Source organism: Episyrphus balteatus, chromosome 4 (assembly GCF_945859705.1).
Source record: "Episyrphus balteatus chromosome 4, idEpiBalt1.1, whole genome shotgun sequence".
Lineage (NCBI taxonomy): Eukaryota > Metazoa > Arthropoda > Insecta > Diptera > Syrphidae > Episyrphus > Episyrphus balteatus.
The window spans coordinates 68,199,303-68,217,540 of NC_079137.1; the positions used below are offsets into that span (position 1 = coordinate 68,199,303).

At 32.8% G+C, this 18,238-nt stretch overlaps 2 protein-coding genes across 2 annotated transcripts; one reads left to right on the plus strand and one right to left on the minus strand.

Moving 5' to 3' along the window:
• The first annotated feature begins 3,685 nt into the window (after positions 1-3,685).
• LOC129919087 (uncharacterized) lies at positions 3,686-4,688 on the plus strand. The gene is made up of 2 exons (XM_055999921.1): positions 3,686-3,788; positions 3,846-4,688. The coding sequence occupies exon 2, from the start codon at positions 3,878-3,880 to the stop codon at positions 4,526-4,528; it is 651 nt and encodes a 216-aa protein (XP_055855896.1). The 5' UTR covers positions 3,686-3,788; positions 3,846-3,877; the 3' UTR covers positions 4,529-4,688.
• Positions 4,689-10,106: 5,418 nt separating this feature from the next.
• On the minus strand, positions 10,107-17,056 carry LOC129918631 (NEDD4-binding protein 2). The gene is made up of 5 exons (XM_055999256.1): positions 16,763-17,056; positions 15,965-16,650; positions 10,983-12,842; positions 10,356-10,924; positions 10,107-10,292 (listed from the first exon to the last, which is right to left on the minus strand). Exons 1-5 carry the CDS (start codon positions 16,902-16,904, stop codon positions 10,220-10,222), a joined length of 3,330 nt encoding a protein of 1,109 aa, XP_055855231.1. The 5' UTR covers positions 16,905-17,056; the 3' UTR covers positions 10,107-10,219.
• Positions 17,057-18,238: the final 1,182 nt, after the last annotated feature.

Consider the following 18,238-nt stretch of genomic DNA (forward strand, 5'->3'; position numbering starts at 1 on the left):
ATAAACTTTGCAAAACCTACAAGAATTTTTTTTTTCACACCACTGTTCACGACGACTGTTTCTTTTTATTTGTTATCAGCTGGTTATATATAATGCTATTAACTGCATTATCGGTGACATGCAGTTAATAGACAATCTGATTGTGACAGTCTCAGCATTATATATAACCAGCTGATAACAAATAAAAAGAAACAGTCGTCGTGAACAGTGGTGTGAAAAAAAAAAAAAAATTCTTGTAGGTTTTGCAAAGTTTAATTTTTATTAATTTTTACTGTTTAATAGTTTCATGTTTTATTTATAAAATGTTTAAATTTTAATTTGAATTTATATTTAATCTTATAGTTCTTTTAATGCTGTTAAATAAATTGAAATGTGTGTTTGTGCTGTAAATACAAATCAACTAATTGTTGTTGTAAGTTTTGTTGACTTAGGTATAATAATGTACATTAATTTATAATTTTTCAATAAAGGCCTGATGAAGAGTGTATTCATGCTCGAAACGTTGTAACCATATAAAAATCTTTTATTGACCTGGAGCCTGCATCAAAGTTTTTCATATAAGTACTTGATCTACTTATTATCTACTCATGATTAAACTACCACCTTCAATGGAACGGGGCTATATAATATGTACTAATCAGAATTTACATTTAAAGATTTTTGCAATGACGATTTGTCTTGGTAGATATTTCATTGCACTGGAAAACTCTGTCCCTATCAAACGATTAAAATAAAGAAGTAAAAAAAATCATCGAATATAAACCCTCTGACCTGAAAAAATAAAAACAAACAATAATAAGCTTTAACTACAATGCACAGTGGTTCCGTAGTAGGCCATAGGCCGAAATATCGATGTCAATATAATGACGTTATTTTTCGTTATATATGTTATAAATAGCCTATTCTTTAAGATGGCGTAACAGAAATTTTGAGAAAATAATGGAACTTTTCATATCGACCATGAAAAGTTGTCGAAAAAAGTCTGGTTTCAAGCTTTATTTTTGGTCCCGAATCAACTTAAACTTTTAAGTGTATTTTTCGGTTAAAATTATTTTTAAAGTTTCTTTGTTGTTATGGAACTTAAAGTGTAGTATGTGTAGTTTCTAAAACAATTGAATTTGTCTGCGAATAAGTGCGACGGGCTACGACTGACTCTTTCACACTCACTGTTTCAATTTTACCCATATTTCTCATACACAGAGAAAAATATGACCCGCTAAAAACTAACAGATTGCCATATTGTTTTACCGTCCATACATTTCATAAGGAAATCTTATTAAAATCAACGATTAATAAGGTTTTTTTAAGGAGATTTCTTATTATTTTTATAGAGAAAATCTTATTAAAATTTGACTGAAAAGTTGATTTTTTTTGCAACTTAAGCACTAGAACAAAAATCGCGATCAATATTTTCATGGCAGGTTGGTTCAGGTGGTAAGGTGGGCGACTAATGATTTGAAGTCTCCAGTTCGATTCCCAGCCTGGTCATCTTTTTTTTTATTTTTTTTCAGATTTTAAAACAATAAGGAAAACCCGATTGTTTTAATAAGGTTTCCTTCTTGGATGAAAACCATAGAGAAATCTTATTGTTTTTGTTCTATTTTATGTGGTCTATTTTTCTCTGTGTATTTAAAAATTTTTCAAATAATTTTTTCTTTTTTTGAATTTTTATGTTTTCCTCAAGTTTTTGTACATATTTTTATAAAAATATATGATATTAAGCAAGCTTTAAATCTGAAATGTAACATAAAAATTATGACTGAAATTGAAAAAAAAAAAAATAAATAATTTAAAAAAATAACTAATCATTTGTTTGTATGTTGATTCAAGGCTTCTTTTTACATTTTGTTATTAAATGTATACAAGATTTCTTTATCAATCAATTGTTTTTCATTGGAATTATTCTTTTTTATTGCTAAAAAAATATATTCTCACACATATTCAAGTATATTTTGTTGCTATCCTAACCATAATCTCCTATGGCCGCCCTTCTTAGCAACCGGTACCACTGTGCAATGACCTAAAAAGTGAAAAAGTGGGAAATTTACACAAGTAAACATTTTTTATTTCTTTCTAGCGCAAAATGAGTTTGAAAATTTTCCCTTTTTGACTTTTTGCAAAAAGTGGCCATTGTAGTCATACCTTAAAACTACCTAAAAAGTGTTTACATTGTCAGCTTTTACACGAAGCCTGAAGAGGCTTGACTCTTATTTCGAATTTTCTTTTGACAACCATTTTTGAGGCGCGTACTATTACACGATGCCTCTTGAGTCAAGGACTCAAATTTGACATTTGTTTCTCTTTTGATTTAAAATTTGTTGTTGTTGTATTGCACCAAGAAGCAAAAAGAAATGAAAGGGAATGTTGAAAAAAGAAAAAGAGTCTCAGAATTTCGACCCACGACTCTCCGGTCGGATAATGTTTGTTTTATCTTTTTTCTCTTTTGCACTCATTAGTTTTGAAAAGAGGTGCGTCTCTTGAGGCTTCGTGTAATAGCTGACATTGCAAATTATTTATGTCTGTTTGGGTACTGGCTAATGTCGTTTTCTATTGACTTTTGAGATTTTTGTGTATAATTCTCAGATTTTCAACTGCAAATAGAATATGAAATCTAGTTTTGTAATTGTGTGCGAAATCTGCGCGTATAAAAAAATAAAACAACAACAAATGTTCAGACAAATGTCAAACAGAGGAGTGTCTGTGAAAGTGCGTGTGTTTGTATGCGTGAATCTTGATAAAAATCCAGAATCAGATTCTTGAATCTCAGATTCATTTTTTTGTCATTTTTTTGAATCTCAAGACGCAAATAGATCATGAAATCTGAGATTTGTCCACTATTTCCCCTCTTCACCCCCCTTTTCAGCTGTCAAATTCACAAATCTCATTCTGAGATTCGTCAATAGAAAACGACATAAAACACAAATATTTCTAATATTTTCAGCCCAATTCCTATTTGGCTACTCTTGAATGGTGTAGTTTTGTACATTATTTTTGACCAAAATAGATATATTTCTGTTGTAGGCAGTATCTACCAAAACAGACCTATTTTATTTCGTTTCATAGATAATTTAATATTTTTTTTTTTTTTTTTTTTTGTTTCTCTGACTCATTTCTTATACACCTCCTTGTACTCATCAATAAGTTGTTATTTGTTTTCTTACTTCTTACCACAATTTTTTTTAACAAATTAAGGCTTGGCCACACTGGAGGGTATGCGGTAGCGGTACGGGTAGCGGTGAGGGTACTTGTATGAAAAAAATTCCAAACTGACACATCAACGTTCAGGTGTGGAATTTTTTTAGTACAAATATCGTTACCGCTTTACCGCATACCCTCCGGAGGGTATGCGGTAGAGGTACGGGTAGCGGTAACGATATTTGTATGAAAAAAATTCCACATCTGAACGTTGATATGTCAGTTTGGAATTTTTTTCATACAAGTACCGTTACCTCTACCCGTACCGCTACCGCATACCCTCCGGTGTGGCCAAGCCTTTAATTCTTAATAAATGTTTCACCAATGTTCTAAGGTAGTTGTACCATCTTATGAAAACAGTTCAAACGTGACCTTAATTAAAAGGTTTGTACATCTGCTAAAATAAATTGATTTTCCAAACACTCCCCATTCACCACCATGTTTTTTTCTTAATTGTTTTTTCTTGTCATGTTGGCATCCCTGCATCTGTCGTTTATTAACTGTCAAAAAATATTAAATGCACTTTTCGAAAAGAATTTTTATTTTTATTTTCTTCTACCTGTTGGTCGTCGTTTATTCTTCAATAAAATAATGTAATTTAACTTGATATTTATAAAGAAAACATTAATTTATTATTTATTATTCAACAGCTTCATTTTATCAAACAAATTACTCTCAAATAATGACCAACAAAGACACAAGTCTAACCACTGGCGACAGCTATTGCCTTCAAATCTCAACAAATTCCTCGCTATCCTGCGAAAGTGATATATCTTCGTTTTCATTTGATAAAGAAGTCGCCAATTATACAAATCGCACAGACCAAGATGAATTGCCTGCGTTTGAAATACGTCTTCTCTCACCACTCGGTCGTTCACCATCGCCAATTGACAGTGATTTGGAATTTCTATCATCGCCAACAAAAAGTTGTATTACACCGACTAGAAATAGAAAACCACAAAATGTCAGCAGCCATAAAGATAGTAATAATGAAGATTTTGTTCCTTTACACGATATAAATGCACAAATAAGTCCACCAAGTGATTCAGATAGCAACAATCAATCGATTTGTGATAGTCCTTCGGGAGGCAACTTAGAAACAATATTTGAAGGTGTATTTTTAAATACACCACCAAAACCGAAAGTTAAACGAATGAGCATTGGCACAGCGGTGAAACAGCGAAATAATTTATTGGAGAAAATCGCTATCAATCGGTTGAATTTTGTTCCAGCTTCTGGCGATAAAGAGAATAATTGTCAGACAGTTGAGGAGGATGAAATTCGTGATAGTAAAAGGATGACAATAGACAGCTTAACTACAGACGATGGATAAAAACATCGAGGTTTTAATTTTTTAAGAAGATTTTTAAAGAAAAAGATGTATACTTTGTAGTTAGTTTATAATTTTTTCTTATTTTTTTTTTTATTATTTTATTAATTTTAGTTGTATTCGTACAAAGATTAAATAAAAATTTTATATTTCTTATGAAGTACTTTTTGTCTTTGAGACTTTTCTTCTATAAATTAACTCCCTTCCTCACGTGTCTACATTCTTGAAAGGTTTCTCTTGATATGTATTTGCTTATACAAGAATTTAAAATTGCAACAAAAAAGGAAACAAATATTCAGCCCTATTCTGAAGCGTTCGGGAGAAGTTTTGAGCACTTCTCCCGAATGCGATTCAAAAAGTTTAGGAAGATTTTCTTATTCAAATAGCTTTTAGTTTGTCGGGAAGATCAGATGCGTAAAATTATAGTATTTTTTGTAAAAAAAAAAATGGTGAGAGTGAGTCACATGAAATAGTGTTTATTTTAATGAAAATATAGTTTAAGCAAAATTTTATTTAGTCTAAGAGCCGTGAGCAGATTTCTTGCATGAGAGGTAACCGATTCATATGAATGTCAGAGGTAGTCTTGGCCATGGTGATGACGAATACCTTAGTCTGCCTGCATTTATTTGGGGCGTTGTCGAGAAAAAGCGCATCAAAAGTACCATTTTTCTGAAAATCGATTTAGTGAGGGTAACCACTTAAAATTTATAGATAACCAACGCCACATACTCCCTGATAACAAATATACCAATGGCAGACATTTTAAGTGGGGCCAACCCCCCGGCAGACTGTCCCGAAAATGCGTTTTTTTTTTTGGCGTTTTTAGAGTTTGGGGTAACCATCTAAAATTAATCGCATCCTGTAGCGGTGGACTCCCTGATAACAAAAATACCCATGGCAGACATTTTAGGTGGGGCCAAACCCTCGGCAGACGGTTTCGAAAATGCAGTTTTTCTGAAAATTGATTCATTTAGGATAACCACTTGAAATTAGTCGCATCCTGTAGCGGTGGACTCCCTGATAACAAAAACACACATGGAAGACATTTTAAGTAGGGCCAAACCCCCGGCAGACGCTCCCGAAAATGCAGTTTTTCTGAAAATTTATTTATTTTACTTCTTCACATAACTCGCGTATTATTGGACCTAGCAGAAAAAAATGAAGATAATTTAATTTCCTACAGAATATGTTAAATAAGTTTTTTTCGATTAAACCTTTGGTTTAAGGTGGTTTTTTTGAAGCAAGTCAAAGGGTGATTTTCTTATTTTAGTCATATCTCTTTTATTTGACCTTTTTTAAAAATTAATTTAAAGTAAAAGTTGTAGATCTTTTTATTACCTTCATTTATTACATTAACGGTTTTTCGATTTGACAGACCGTTTTCGATCTGTAGGAAAAATAACTTCAATATATAGACAATAAGTAATCAATATTCATTGAATTTGTTTAAAAATTGTTTTTATTTATTCCTATTTTAAACTGTTCGGTAATAGAAAGCAAATTTTTATGAGTTTCCTTTCCCCGATAACTACTGTTTGGAACTAGGCAACTGCTTTAAATTTCATCTATAAATCAATGCACTTCTCCCTGAATTCAATCCACATCATGCAGCCGACAGATGTTGGAGCTTTGAAAAGGCTCAAGAGTCACTGCCGAGCTTCAATGTGGGAAAATGGACCAGTTTAAAAGGCAACGAACGTTGGAAAATACCTAGGTGACAGAAACAAACTTCTGCGGACTGTTGTGCACCTTCAAAAAAATAGAAAATAAAGATCGTTTTGGTTTTATATAAAATGCATTGCGCATATATGGAGTTTATCCCTTCGATCCTAACGCAAACGACCATATAAAACAAATGCATGTGCATTAGAATGCACATCTAACGACACATAATAGCCATAACTAAAAAAAGTTCATTTTAAAACCGTTCTTAAAGTTGTATCGGAAGCACCGACCAAAAAGGAGTCCATTGAAGAGCCAGAACCATATGATATAGGCCCGTTTCCTATTTGGTTTATAAATACATATGTATTGAACATTTTTGTTTACCTTGAAGGTTTTATATTTTTGTTATTTAAATTAGTTGTAACAGAGTTTTTATCTAAATAATAGAAGAAAATTGTTAAAATTTATGGTGTTCGGAATTGGGCACTCAGTGTTCGTCTCTGGTGAAAACGATATGCCTTCGGTTTTTATTTTTTTTATAAGAAAACCTTTGTACTCCTTGACAAAATTTTATTTTTTTTATAATAAAGTATTCTTACACCTTTCGTTAAAAAAATATTTTAAATTTTTTCTCCGATAAATAATTTTTTACATTGTTTTTACTTTTGAATTTACGTTAACGGTTCGTTTATTGGTACATTCTCCCTATTGTTTTCACCTCTATCGTTTTACCCGTCCCATCGATTTACGACACCTTTTTCTTGGCGGATTTTGTTTCAGCCGGCTTAAAATAGTTCTGCTGCTGTCATATACGAAAAATATCAAACGATAAAACGAAAAATTTCGTTCACAATGGAATTTCACGACACCAAAATTAATTTTTGATCAGCGATTTTAGACAAATGATCGACTATCGACAAAAGTCGTCTATCGATAGACAAACGGAACTCGCAATAAGGGCCATTAGCTTCGAATTCTATAATTAACCTATTCGAGGCGAGTCGAAAGTGAGATATATGGATTCTTAAACGATCGACTTCGTATTCCATAATCACTAATCAGGCCACACCTACTTAAAAAGGTTTCTCTTGGTTGTTTTCTTTATATTAATAATAGGCGTTATATTATTTCACTAACAAAAACGAATTATTGTTTTTTTTTTTCACTGAGATCCACTAAACAACGAAACATTGCAATATCATCAATTGCTAATTGGTAAATAGTTTTCAAAACTAGTAACATCCCATAAAATTTCGAATTTCATGCACATCTAGATTTGGAGAAGAATTACTTATACGCCGAATTTTAAGAATAAAGGGTTAAGAACAAAAGTACATATGAAATTTCATCCAAGTCTTTACGAAACAAAAACAGTTTTTCTAAAAGATGTAAAAGTGCCAATGTCGCTTGGTCCAATACCAGCGTTTCTTTTTGAAGTACTTCTACTCTGATTTCTGAGCACAAACACGTTCCCAAAATCCGTCTTTTCCCAAAATATGTAAAGCAATATTACTAACTGAACTGTGAACTCCAAAAAGTTTCAATTTTTTTAAAATTTGGGTACGGTTTCAAAAAGCTAATTTTTTTTTTTTAATTTTTTAGTAGAATGGGCTTATTTAACTAAATTGAACTAAAATAAACTAGTTCAATAACGTGATTAGAACTAAATTGATCGATCACTCAATTGAACTAAAGTACCCAACTCTATTATATAAGCATTCAAGATTGCGATAAAAAAAACAACAATAGAACTCCGAGATCACCTCAAGAAATTAAACAGCAAAAATGTAAATATTTTTCATTTCTTTAATTTATTTTTAAGCAACGAATTAAAGTGACTAATTCTTTTTGCCCTGTGATAAAGGAGGTGTTGATTGTAATAAGCCAGCTTCCCTCATTCTTTCAAATGCTTTTTCTGCATCATAGTCCTTGTAGAATTCAGCAAAGCGTTGCTTCCTTGGGTTCTTAAAAGTCAAATTATATGTAATTACAGCACATGAAACGCACAAAAATAATCCAACAAAATTTCTCTTGATTGTAGCATTATGAAATCCTCTTAGATTTGGTTTGTTACTGGTAACCATGTTGTTAAGGGATATTGATATTTTATTTACGAGTTGGAAAAAAATAAGAAGGTTTTGGGACTAATTTCGCCGAATATTTGATAAAAACTGCGAAACAAAATAAATTTTAGAAAATTCAAGGCATACCTTGTCGTTTTTTATTTGAAGTGAATCATAATCAACAAGTAGTTTTGTATGAAAGAGAGCATAAAATGGAATTTATTTGGAACATTATCAATAACCTTATCCTAATCGTAATACACTTCGTAAAGATAACAAGTTTTTATACAGAAACCATTCAATTTGAACTATCGATATGAGTCGCAGTTCTGCGATTTGTTTTCATAGATAAGCTAAAGATATCTGTATACAACAGAGTGATAAGGTATATATATCTTATTTACTTAGGGTTACCAGCACCTTAATTTGGGTTTTAACTAACAAGCTTGTCCAGGCCAGCTTACTTGTACAACCGTGCAGCACGTTCTTGTACTTCCTCCTATAATCTACATCAATGTATAGAAGACACCAAACATCTCACAATCACAAATTCGATTCGTATGGTGGATTTTCTACGAATCTAAAAAAAAACATAAATTTATTGCAGAAATCGTCTGTAATGGAAAATTTCATTCAAATTCTAATAAATAACGGAATTTGAAATTGTTTTTTCGGGACTCGTAGCATATCTATAATACGAATGAAATTCGTCTTTGTTCAGGTACCTTTTTTGAGGACATTGACCGTTAGACCCATTTTAGCCGCCTCTGCTTCAATGCTCACAAAAGCGCCCCTGCGATCGTGCATCTGGTGTTTACATTAGATTTCTGTATTATTCTTTTAAGGATGATCTTAAAGAAGTCGCTGAATGATGGATATCGATTTGATGTCTCTGGGCTTTTTCCAAGATCTGCGGTAATGTGATTATTTGGTCAATCGTGGACTTTCCTGGTCTAAAGTCCCACTGGTAAGGACCTATCAGATTGTTGATGAAGTGCTTCAGACCTTCACATTGTACCGAGAGAGGATCTAAAAAGCTATAATAAGAGTTGTCGCTGTTCAGAGGGTCTCCTTTCATATGGATCGGGCAGACAATGCTGAGATTCCATTTTGCGGGCATGCTTTACTCCGACCATATTTGACAGATGATTTGGTGCATTCTCCCAACCAGTTCATAGCCTGATGCTTTAAATTGCTCAGCAGTTTTATTGGACTTAAGTTTGAATATGATTTTCTTCATGTTCTCCCAGTACTCGGGCGGAAGAAAATGTTGGCCTTTATCGTCGACATGGAATTTTGCAATCTGTCTTTGGACGAAGTTTGTTTCGTCATCGCCATTGAAGCGATTCCATAAGTGGTTTCTTCAAATTCTGAGAATCGCTTGCGACTCTATTATGATGGTTCGTTGGTTGTCTTTGCAGACTTCATTTCTAGGTTTATAACCTTGATATGTTCTTTTCACCTTCTTGTAAAACGTACGAACCTTATTCCTGCTATAGCATCCCTCTATTTCCTCGATCGCTCCTTTCTCGCATTGCCTCAGTGTCCTTCCTTCTTTTTCGTTTTTAGAGCTCATTACCAGCTCTGGTCGTTCCTTACAGCGGTTTTGTAAGCTTTCTGTTTAGCTGCATGTACTACCTACTACAATATTTTGCACCGCAGCAAAGTCAACTAGATGAAATCCATTATCAATCATGTTGTCGTGCGGGATATGCTTTCCGAATTAAAACAAAAGGACAATTTAAATATCCTAGAAATTTCCAATTTTTTCTACAAATACATTCTTCTAAGCGATTTATAAAAAAAAATATTTTCCAGTAAAATTTATTGAGAACAAGTACAAAAAAACAGATGGCTACTAAAAAATAAAAGATAAAACGTTTTTTAATATCATTTCGGGATTCAAGCATTATTTTTGTCTTAATTTCTAAGATGGTTGTCTTTTTTGTGTTTCAAACTCAAAACACTATAAATTCTTAGAATATTTGGACGCTGAGAATATTTTTACTTTAAGCAAACCAGGATTTACTTCACTCCACCTAAAAAAAAATGAAACAAAGTATGAATAAAGATTAAATATACAATTTTAAAGAAAAACTTACTTCAAATTCCTCTCTTTGAGTCTACTCTTGACCCTCGTTTTGATCATCGACACTCCACCAGTACTATGCAAACCACGACCCGTTATTATAAACACATATTTAAAGCTACGAAATATACTTCGTAATTTAGCTATGTGCCGATCAACAAATATATCCAAACAAGCAACAGCTTCCACAACATGCAAATAATGCAAATCTATGAAATCTGGATTGTTTTGTGTGAGATCATGAACTTCCATAATGCAATTAGCAGCACGATGATTGTAAATGTCGATTTTTCTTTTGTGTAAATTAGCAATTTGCGAATAATACACAGCGACACCACTGTTGCCACGTTGTATGGCTTCCTTGGCTTTTTGATAGCACTCGGCACGCAGCTGACAATGATGGGCAGCATAGTTGCGGGTCTCTTCGAATTCGGAGAGAGCCAATCGTTTGGCTTCCTCCGGGGAAAGAGATCTCTGACGATTTGAGGATTCTTGTTGTTTGTTGGAATGAATCTTTGTAAAACTATTCGAATTATTGTTCTTTAATATCTTTTGTTCTTGTTTGTCTTCTTCCTCTTTAAGCTATGGGTAAATAGAATTTTAATTAAAAAAAAGGCCACAAGTCTATAATATTTCTTACCATTTCATTCTCCGTCCTTGCCTTTTCGATAAGAACTTCAGCTGAAACCTGATGATCAACCGTCGCTGGTTGAATCGAACTCTTCAGCACCTCCACAGTGTCACTAAATTTGTTATTATGTGCCGCTAAAATATCCAACAACGTTTCTCTCGGAATATTCGGAAATATCTCACATAACTTCATCCTAGTAAGATGAGAAGCCAAATCGTTGGGATGCTTCGAAGCCAATCCATTATATTGCTCTTGTTCTTTATTATAAATCATCCAAGCATACTCCATATCGAGTAGTTCTTTAATATTTTCCGGTGGTTGTTTAAGATTTTGATACTTTGGATTCTTCAAAAGACGTGCAAATTCCTCATCTTCTTTGAGTAAACTTTGACGTTGTTCTTCTTGCTGATTATAAACTGATTCCATCCATAGGACATAAAGTTCACGAGCTAAAGCCTTTGGCATAAATACATTCGGTTTGTACTTTTCAGGTGCTTCGAGGGGTGTCGTTTCAGAAATGAAAATCTCCGATAACTGACCAATTAAATCCACTCCGAGATTGATTTCAATCACTTCAGAGTCTTCACCACCTTCTTCGCTGTTATCATTTTCATCTAAATCATCTGTTTGTACTTGAACTTCTACCAAAGTCTTTTTATTATTTGAATCTTCGGTGGCGTTACGTTTATTGCGAATTTTCTTCACATGACTAGAATAGTGCTCTTCTCCTAGCACAAAACTCTTTTCGACTGCTTCTTTGACTTCAAGAAGCTGAGCCGACGATGGGGCAGCACGATTTCGTGCTAGTTTTTGACGTTGTGGTTTCACAATGACGGCTTCGGGCATGGAAATACTCATGCTAGGTGCAGCTGGAGGACAGCTTTCAGGTCTGTCACAAAAGCAATCGAAATTATCACAATTTTCGACAGATTCTTGAAATGAATTTCGACTCGTTACAGAGTCTTCATCTTTGAGTAAAATATCTACAGCCCAATCAATGCTGCCATTGCATTTGACGAAAAGATCCCACAATTCTGCATTGGGTTTATTTGGGTAGATTTGTCGAAAGGCTATGAATGATTCATTTTCATTCACACAGCCAATACGATGACGATCCAGTCGAGTGGATTCTTTTTCATTCGATTGCTTATCTTTATTGGGAACATTAATTGATTTAACACCCTCTTTGAGGAGTTGTAAAAGACCACAACTGCTGGTGCTACTGCCCTCTTCCATTGGTACTGGTTCGGGTGTTGCATTGCTAGCGGCAGTAACAGGAACACCCCAAAAATTTGTTGCTTCTTGTTCATAAGCTTGCCAAACTGTGGGAACTGCTGGAAACATCATTTCGTTCATATCGCTTCCGTATTCTTTGTTCGTATCCATTGTACTGAATGGAACACCCCAGAAACTTGCGGCTTCAGGGTTAAGTGGCTTGGAAGTCTTTTTAATTGGTGTTGACATTTCTTCTTGTTCCTGCTTAAGTTCCGGATCTTCTTCCTGTTCTGTTGTTTTGCTTTTTGTTGGTGATTTATAAGCAGGCAATAGTTCATCATCTAGTGGCTCAAAGCTGGGCCATATGTTTGCCGGATCATTGAACGCTATCGGAGATGAATTAGATTCTCTTTCCATTTCCATTGTTGTTGTTGTTGGTAGTGGCTCTACGATATTTTCGCTTGGAATTACGGTCTCGGTTGTTGTTTCAAAGACTTTCGTTTGCGTTTTCGGTTGGTGTTGCGGTGGCGGGGGCTGAGCTTGAGGTTCAGGGACTGGATTTTGAACTGGAGCCGATACAGGCTCCGGATCTGGAGGTGATGGATATGTTCTCAGCTGAGGCAGTGCAACAGTGTACTTGGTGTCTTTTAAAAGCTATAATTTTAATAAAATTGTAAAAAGTACATGTTAAGTAGGGAGTGCCACTTTTGTATAAAGTACTCTAATTTTTAAATGTAATATTGCTCAAAAGTTGTATTAGGTTCTCAGGTTTAAGAAATGAAAAAAAAAAACTCAAATCGGTTGAAGTTGATTTTCCTTTATTTCAGTCTTAGGTAGAACGACCTACCCTCATCGTTATGTCAGTTGAGAATTATATTTTACTAAAAGGTAGTGTCTAAAGAAATAATTTGCACATGGGTTGCCCAGCGCCATCTTGTAACGTTTTAGAGTTAATTTTTTAAGTTTAATATAAAAAATCTTAGAGTTTTAAAAAATGTTGTCAGAGCAAAGCTAATTTAAAAGTTTGCATATTAAGGATTGTTTGAATTTTGTAATTTGAGTAGGGTTAACAAAGGTGAATTTAGAAAAAGGTCAAAAAGCTATTTTCTTAACGAAAGGTGATAGAAAAAAGATTTATATTGGAATCAATAGATAAAATCTCCAACTGGAGATATGGACGTTTAAAAGTCAAAACCGTCAAATTCGATGTATGAGAAATAATTCACAAAAATCAGCATAAAAGATACTTGAAACAGTTTTAATGTCATTTGAAAGAAAGACTAAAATAACTTGATATGTATCTACCAATTTTTGTATTTAACTTTTTTTCTATTTTTTTTGAAAAAATCGATTTTTTTGTGTTTCAAATACACAGCCGTATGGTACTCCTTTTTTTCTGATTTTTAATAGTGGGCAAGCAAAGCAGTACGGTATGATTCGAATACAAATTCGCATGATGAGTGAGCGCATAAACAATATAAGCAGACAGCCAAGAATGAAACAAAAAAGTACTAAAAATGTTCTAAAAAAGAAAAAAAGTTTACTTTTTTTAGTCATTTTCAGTTCCATCCGACCTTTCTAGCTTGAAAAATTACAGAATTGAAGTTTGATTATTTTTCATTTACATATATCAATAAAATTTGGATTTTGTGATAAAATATACAACCCAAGTTTAATTCTGTGCACAGTGAAATTGAATTTTGTAACAATTTTTTGCGGTTTAAAACTATGAAAAAGAGAAAAAAAGAAGGTAATCTATATTTTTAGCATGTTTTTTTTTTTTTTTAATATACATTTTGTTTCTTGGTTTTTATTTTTTTTTTTTTTAATTGCAATCTGAGAGTATACAAAGTGTATCTGTTTTGGTAAAAAACGTCCTGTTTTCTTCATACAATCATCAAATTTTTCTATTAAAAATTCGAAAAAAAGAAGTACGTATCATAGGGCTTTATTGAACAAATTTTTGATTTAATAACACTGGTCGGCAAAGAAAACAGAGCTTAAACCAAACTATACTATTCTAAACGATTTTTGTGTGCTGATTGCGAATCCGAAGTCAAATTTTCACTGGCACGTCACGTTTGAAAACGCGTTTTCTGGGAACATTTGACGTGGAATTACATCACCGCTAACATAAAATTTTTTGCAAAACTACTTATGCAATCTCAAAACGCTATATTAAAGCGTCCTTAACCCTTTTGAACCCAAGCTATGAAAATCAATATTAAAAAATGTTTTTTTCAGTATTATCGTGTCCAAAACATCACAACTAAGAAATATAAATAGCAAAAAGTTATTTTTCAAAATAATAAATAGCATAACTAATTTGTTACTCTCATGTTACTGTTACATGTTAGTGACATGCACTGCCTATGACCACCAAAAATAAGCGGATAACTAGAAATGTGTGCTATATCTTCTAAGCCAAAAAACAAAATACTTTCTGGATTAACATTTTTTATAAATCTTTTTTTTATAAAAAAAAAATAGTGTGAATTTCAGTCCATTTTTCGATAAAAAAAAATTAAAAATATGATATTTGACTAACTTTTTGTAATTATCCAGTAACTAGGCATTATTATCTTTCAGTTAAGCCATCGAAACCTAAAAAATTATTTAATTTAATATTTTTTACGAATTTTTAAAAATATGTTACATAAGAAAAAAATTGGTTTTACTTTTTTATTTTGAGTTTGAAAATTAATTTTTCCAAAAGTAGACCATTAAATAACTTGATTTAAAACGCAAATTTTTTATTTTTATAATAAAAAGGTTTTAAATAAAAATGATTTTTTTTTTACTTCTTTGATTATTTCATAGCTTCCATATTAAATGTTCAATTTAAAAAAAATATAGGCTAACACTTGAAAGCCTTAGAGTATTTCATATATTGCGCCGGCATTTAAATTTTTTACAAAAATTTCGAAAAATCATAATTTTTTGGATATAGTCTAAGAACCCACAGCAAATTTTGGGAGTGGGGGTATAACCAAAATGTGAGTATGCAGTTTAATAGCCTTATGCGTTCTTTTAACAAATTCAAAAGTCTGGCAGCTTTAAATCAAGGCTTTGTCTTGTTTTCGAGGGGTTGAAAATGTGAGTTTTCCAATTTATATAAGTGCGTTAAATTCACACTATTTCATATTCTTTATACAGCAACTGCTGCTCTGTCATTTTCCCTAAGCCTGCAGACATCAATCTTGACGATGCGATTAATAGAACTCAAGATATAAGCTTTTCTGTTCATTTTTTTCTGTTATTTTGAACTCAAAACTCTCCAAGAAAAGAGTTGATATGGTTAGTTAAAAAAGCTTATATCTTGATTTCTATTTGTCGTATCACCGAGATTGAGGTATTGAGGCTTAGGAGAAATGACAGAGCATCATTCCTTATATTCAGAATGTGAATTTTTTCTTACTTAGCCCACTCACATTAATTGGAAAACGCGCGTTGTTTAACCCCCCCGAAAACCATATAAAGCCGTGATTTAAAGTTGCCAGACTTTCGAATACGTCATTAGAAGGCATAAGGCTATAAAACTGCATACTCACATTTTGGTTATACCTCCACTCCCCAAATTTGCTGTGGGCTCTCGGTCTACTAATCTTCCTTTACTTTGAGCGATCCAAAAACATTAATTCAAATAAAAATTGTAGACAGAATTTAATTTTGATAAGCAATGCAACTTTTATAAGCTATTACATTTAAAAATTTCATAATTGAGCACTTTGACACACATCCTAGTGTTTAGTCTCTTTTGATTTAGGTCAACTTACCCCAAGTAAATCCTTCGTCGTCCCAACTTCATATCTATCCAACATCCTTTGTATCTTCTGCTTCGGCACATTATGAATATTTTTCGCCGCCAGTTTACCCGCCGAATTACGCCATGGCGTTAGCGGTTCAACAATCTCTATAATATATCCATTTTCAACGCCAACTTTAACATAACTCATCATCTCCCACAGAGCATGATTTGTATTGTCAATAAATATCGGACTATATCCAAGTGACATCTTCTCTCTAGCTCTAGTCTGACAATACTGATGTGCATCTTCCAATCGATCTACATTATATCGATATCTACCACGTACATCAAAGAAATAATCATCGGCTCCGAGGACAAAATCTTTCCAATCTTTCCCGGGCAACATTTTCTTTACAATTGACTTGGCTAAATAAGATTTTCCACTTCCAGGTGGGCCACGCATAAGAACAAGCACCTTGTAGCCTTTGGCAATGTCATTGTAGACATGAGCGTAAGCCGAAGGAAGATCTTGAAAAGATTGCTTCGTGGAAGACACCGTGGAAACGGTTTTGGGGACAGCACCACTAACACTTGGTTTTTGAACAGTCTGACTGTAGTTAAGTGTTGTGGTGGTATTAGGCTGTTGTTTAGGTGGTTCATGATTGATAATATCAACATTGCCTTCTCCTATCAGCTTATCAATACACAAGTCGACTTAAAGAAGGCGCGCGGAAATACAAAAAAATGAGAAAAAGACAAGACAGAAACAATTTTACTGCGTAGTTTGTTTTGGAACAAGTATATTTTAATTATTATATTGACTTACCATTCCATAAGCATGCTTCGCAAATACCACGAATATAAATAAGTGAATATCCATAAAACATATCACTGAGTTGACGAACAATATTTTGTTTGTCTAAACTCAAATCTATAGTTGCATTATAATCATAGACTTGTGGATCCATTGTTTTTAATGTTGTTCTCTTGTTTGTATATTTCAATTGTTTATACAATTCAATTAAGGGTTTTGTTTTAAAAATTTAATAAAAAAAAATTGCAAAGTGAAAGGCACACAAAATACACCAAAAATATATAAAAATTACTGTAGACAGATTTTTTTAATGGTCTTTGTTTTGATCTGTCATTCGTTATTCCGTTTTGATTTTTTTATTTTGTCATGTGACGTTGGGTAAACTGGTGTGGCTGCGTTCAGTTAGTTATGAGACCAAAATAAAAATGAAGTAGTTCAGCAATGAAAAAAACAAAAATAACTTTGTCCTCTGTTTTTTTTTTTTTATTTTTTTAAAAAGTGCCGGGAAGCCAATCTATGTAAGTGCCTGGGCCCCTTTTCTGTAACTTTATCACTGGCGATAAACGCTTTTGAATGTCTAAAAAATCCACTTTCTTCTATAAATAAAGCAAAACTTCTTTCAAATTCCAAAATTATGAAGAAAGAAAATATGATATTGAACGAAATTTCTTTAATTTTGATGTTATAAAATGGATTTTAGAGTCGTTCAAAAATTTTATCGCCAGTGATAAAAGTTACAGAACAGGGGCACTGGCTACACAGTGATTTTTCAATCGATTGAAAAATCACATGTGGTGGCTACACACTGTTGTGCCCAATCACGTTCTACTTTTACATTTTCTAGAAACAAACGTCAAAAAGAGGAAAAATTTAGCAATGGAACTGTACTACCCTGTTCCCGACAAATAATTTTGGTTCTATAAAGCTTTACAGATGCAATTGTTGCTTCTGTAAAGCATTATAGAAGCAAAATTGTTAGTACATTATGTCTGTCCTTTTAGTGGAGGGGAAATTTATTTCATCTTGCATGCAAGAAAGAGATAGCTGCTTCACGTATTCTTTGTGTCGTTTTCCAAAATTCAAAAAGTTTCACTCCTAGCTATATAATCACTCCCAAAAGGAGTGATTTCAAATTCCAAAATTGAAAAAGGAGTGAATTTTTGGAGTGAATTCTTCACTTCCAAAATTTTGAAGGCGTGACGGAGTGATTACCAATACTTCTATATTTATCTTCATGGACTACTTGTCAAATTCTTGGGTGGCTGTTTTAATTTTTATTGTGAACAAAATTATATTTATTTATAAAAAAAAAATCAATAAAGTATTGAAAAAAATCAATAAAAGTGAATTTAAAAGATTGTATTATAATTTTATTTATTATTTCGATTTACAAACGATTGACACTCCACTTGTCAAATTCATCGTAAGCAAATTCCAAAATTGCACAAAAAAGGAGTGATTCACTTCAATAGTTTTGGAAAACGACAT

Coding starts and splice junctions, on each gene's coding strand:
- LOC129919087 (XM_055999921.1), top strand. CDS start 3,878: ATGACCAACAAAGACACAAGTCTAACCACTGGCGACAGCTATTGCCTT.
- LOC129918631 (XM_055999256.1), bottom strand. CDS start 16,904: ATGGATCCACAAGTCTATGATTATAATGCAACTATAGATTTGAGTTTA. Junction 16,651..16,762: donor CGAAGCATGCTTATGGAATG/GTAAGTCAATAT, acceptor GCCTTCTTTAAG/TCGACTTGTGTATTGATAAG. Junction 10,293..10,355: donor CTCAAAGAGAGGAATTTGAA/GTAAGTTTTTCT, acceptor ATTTTTTTTTAG/GTGGAGTGAAGTAAATCCTG.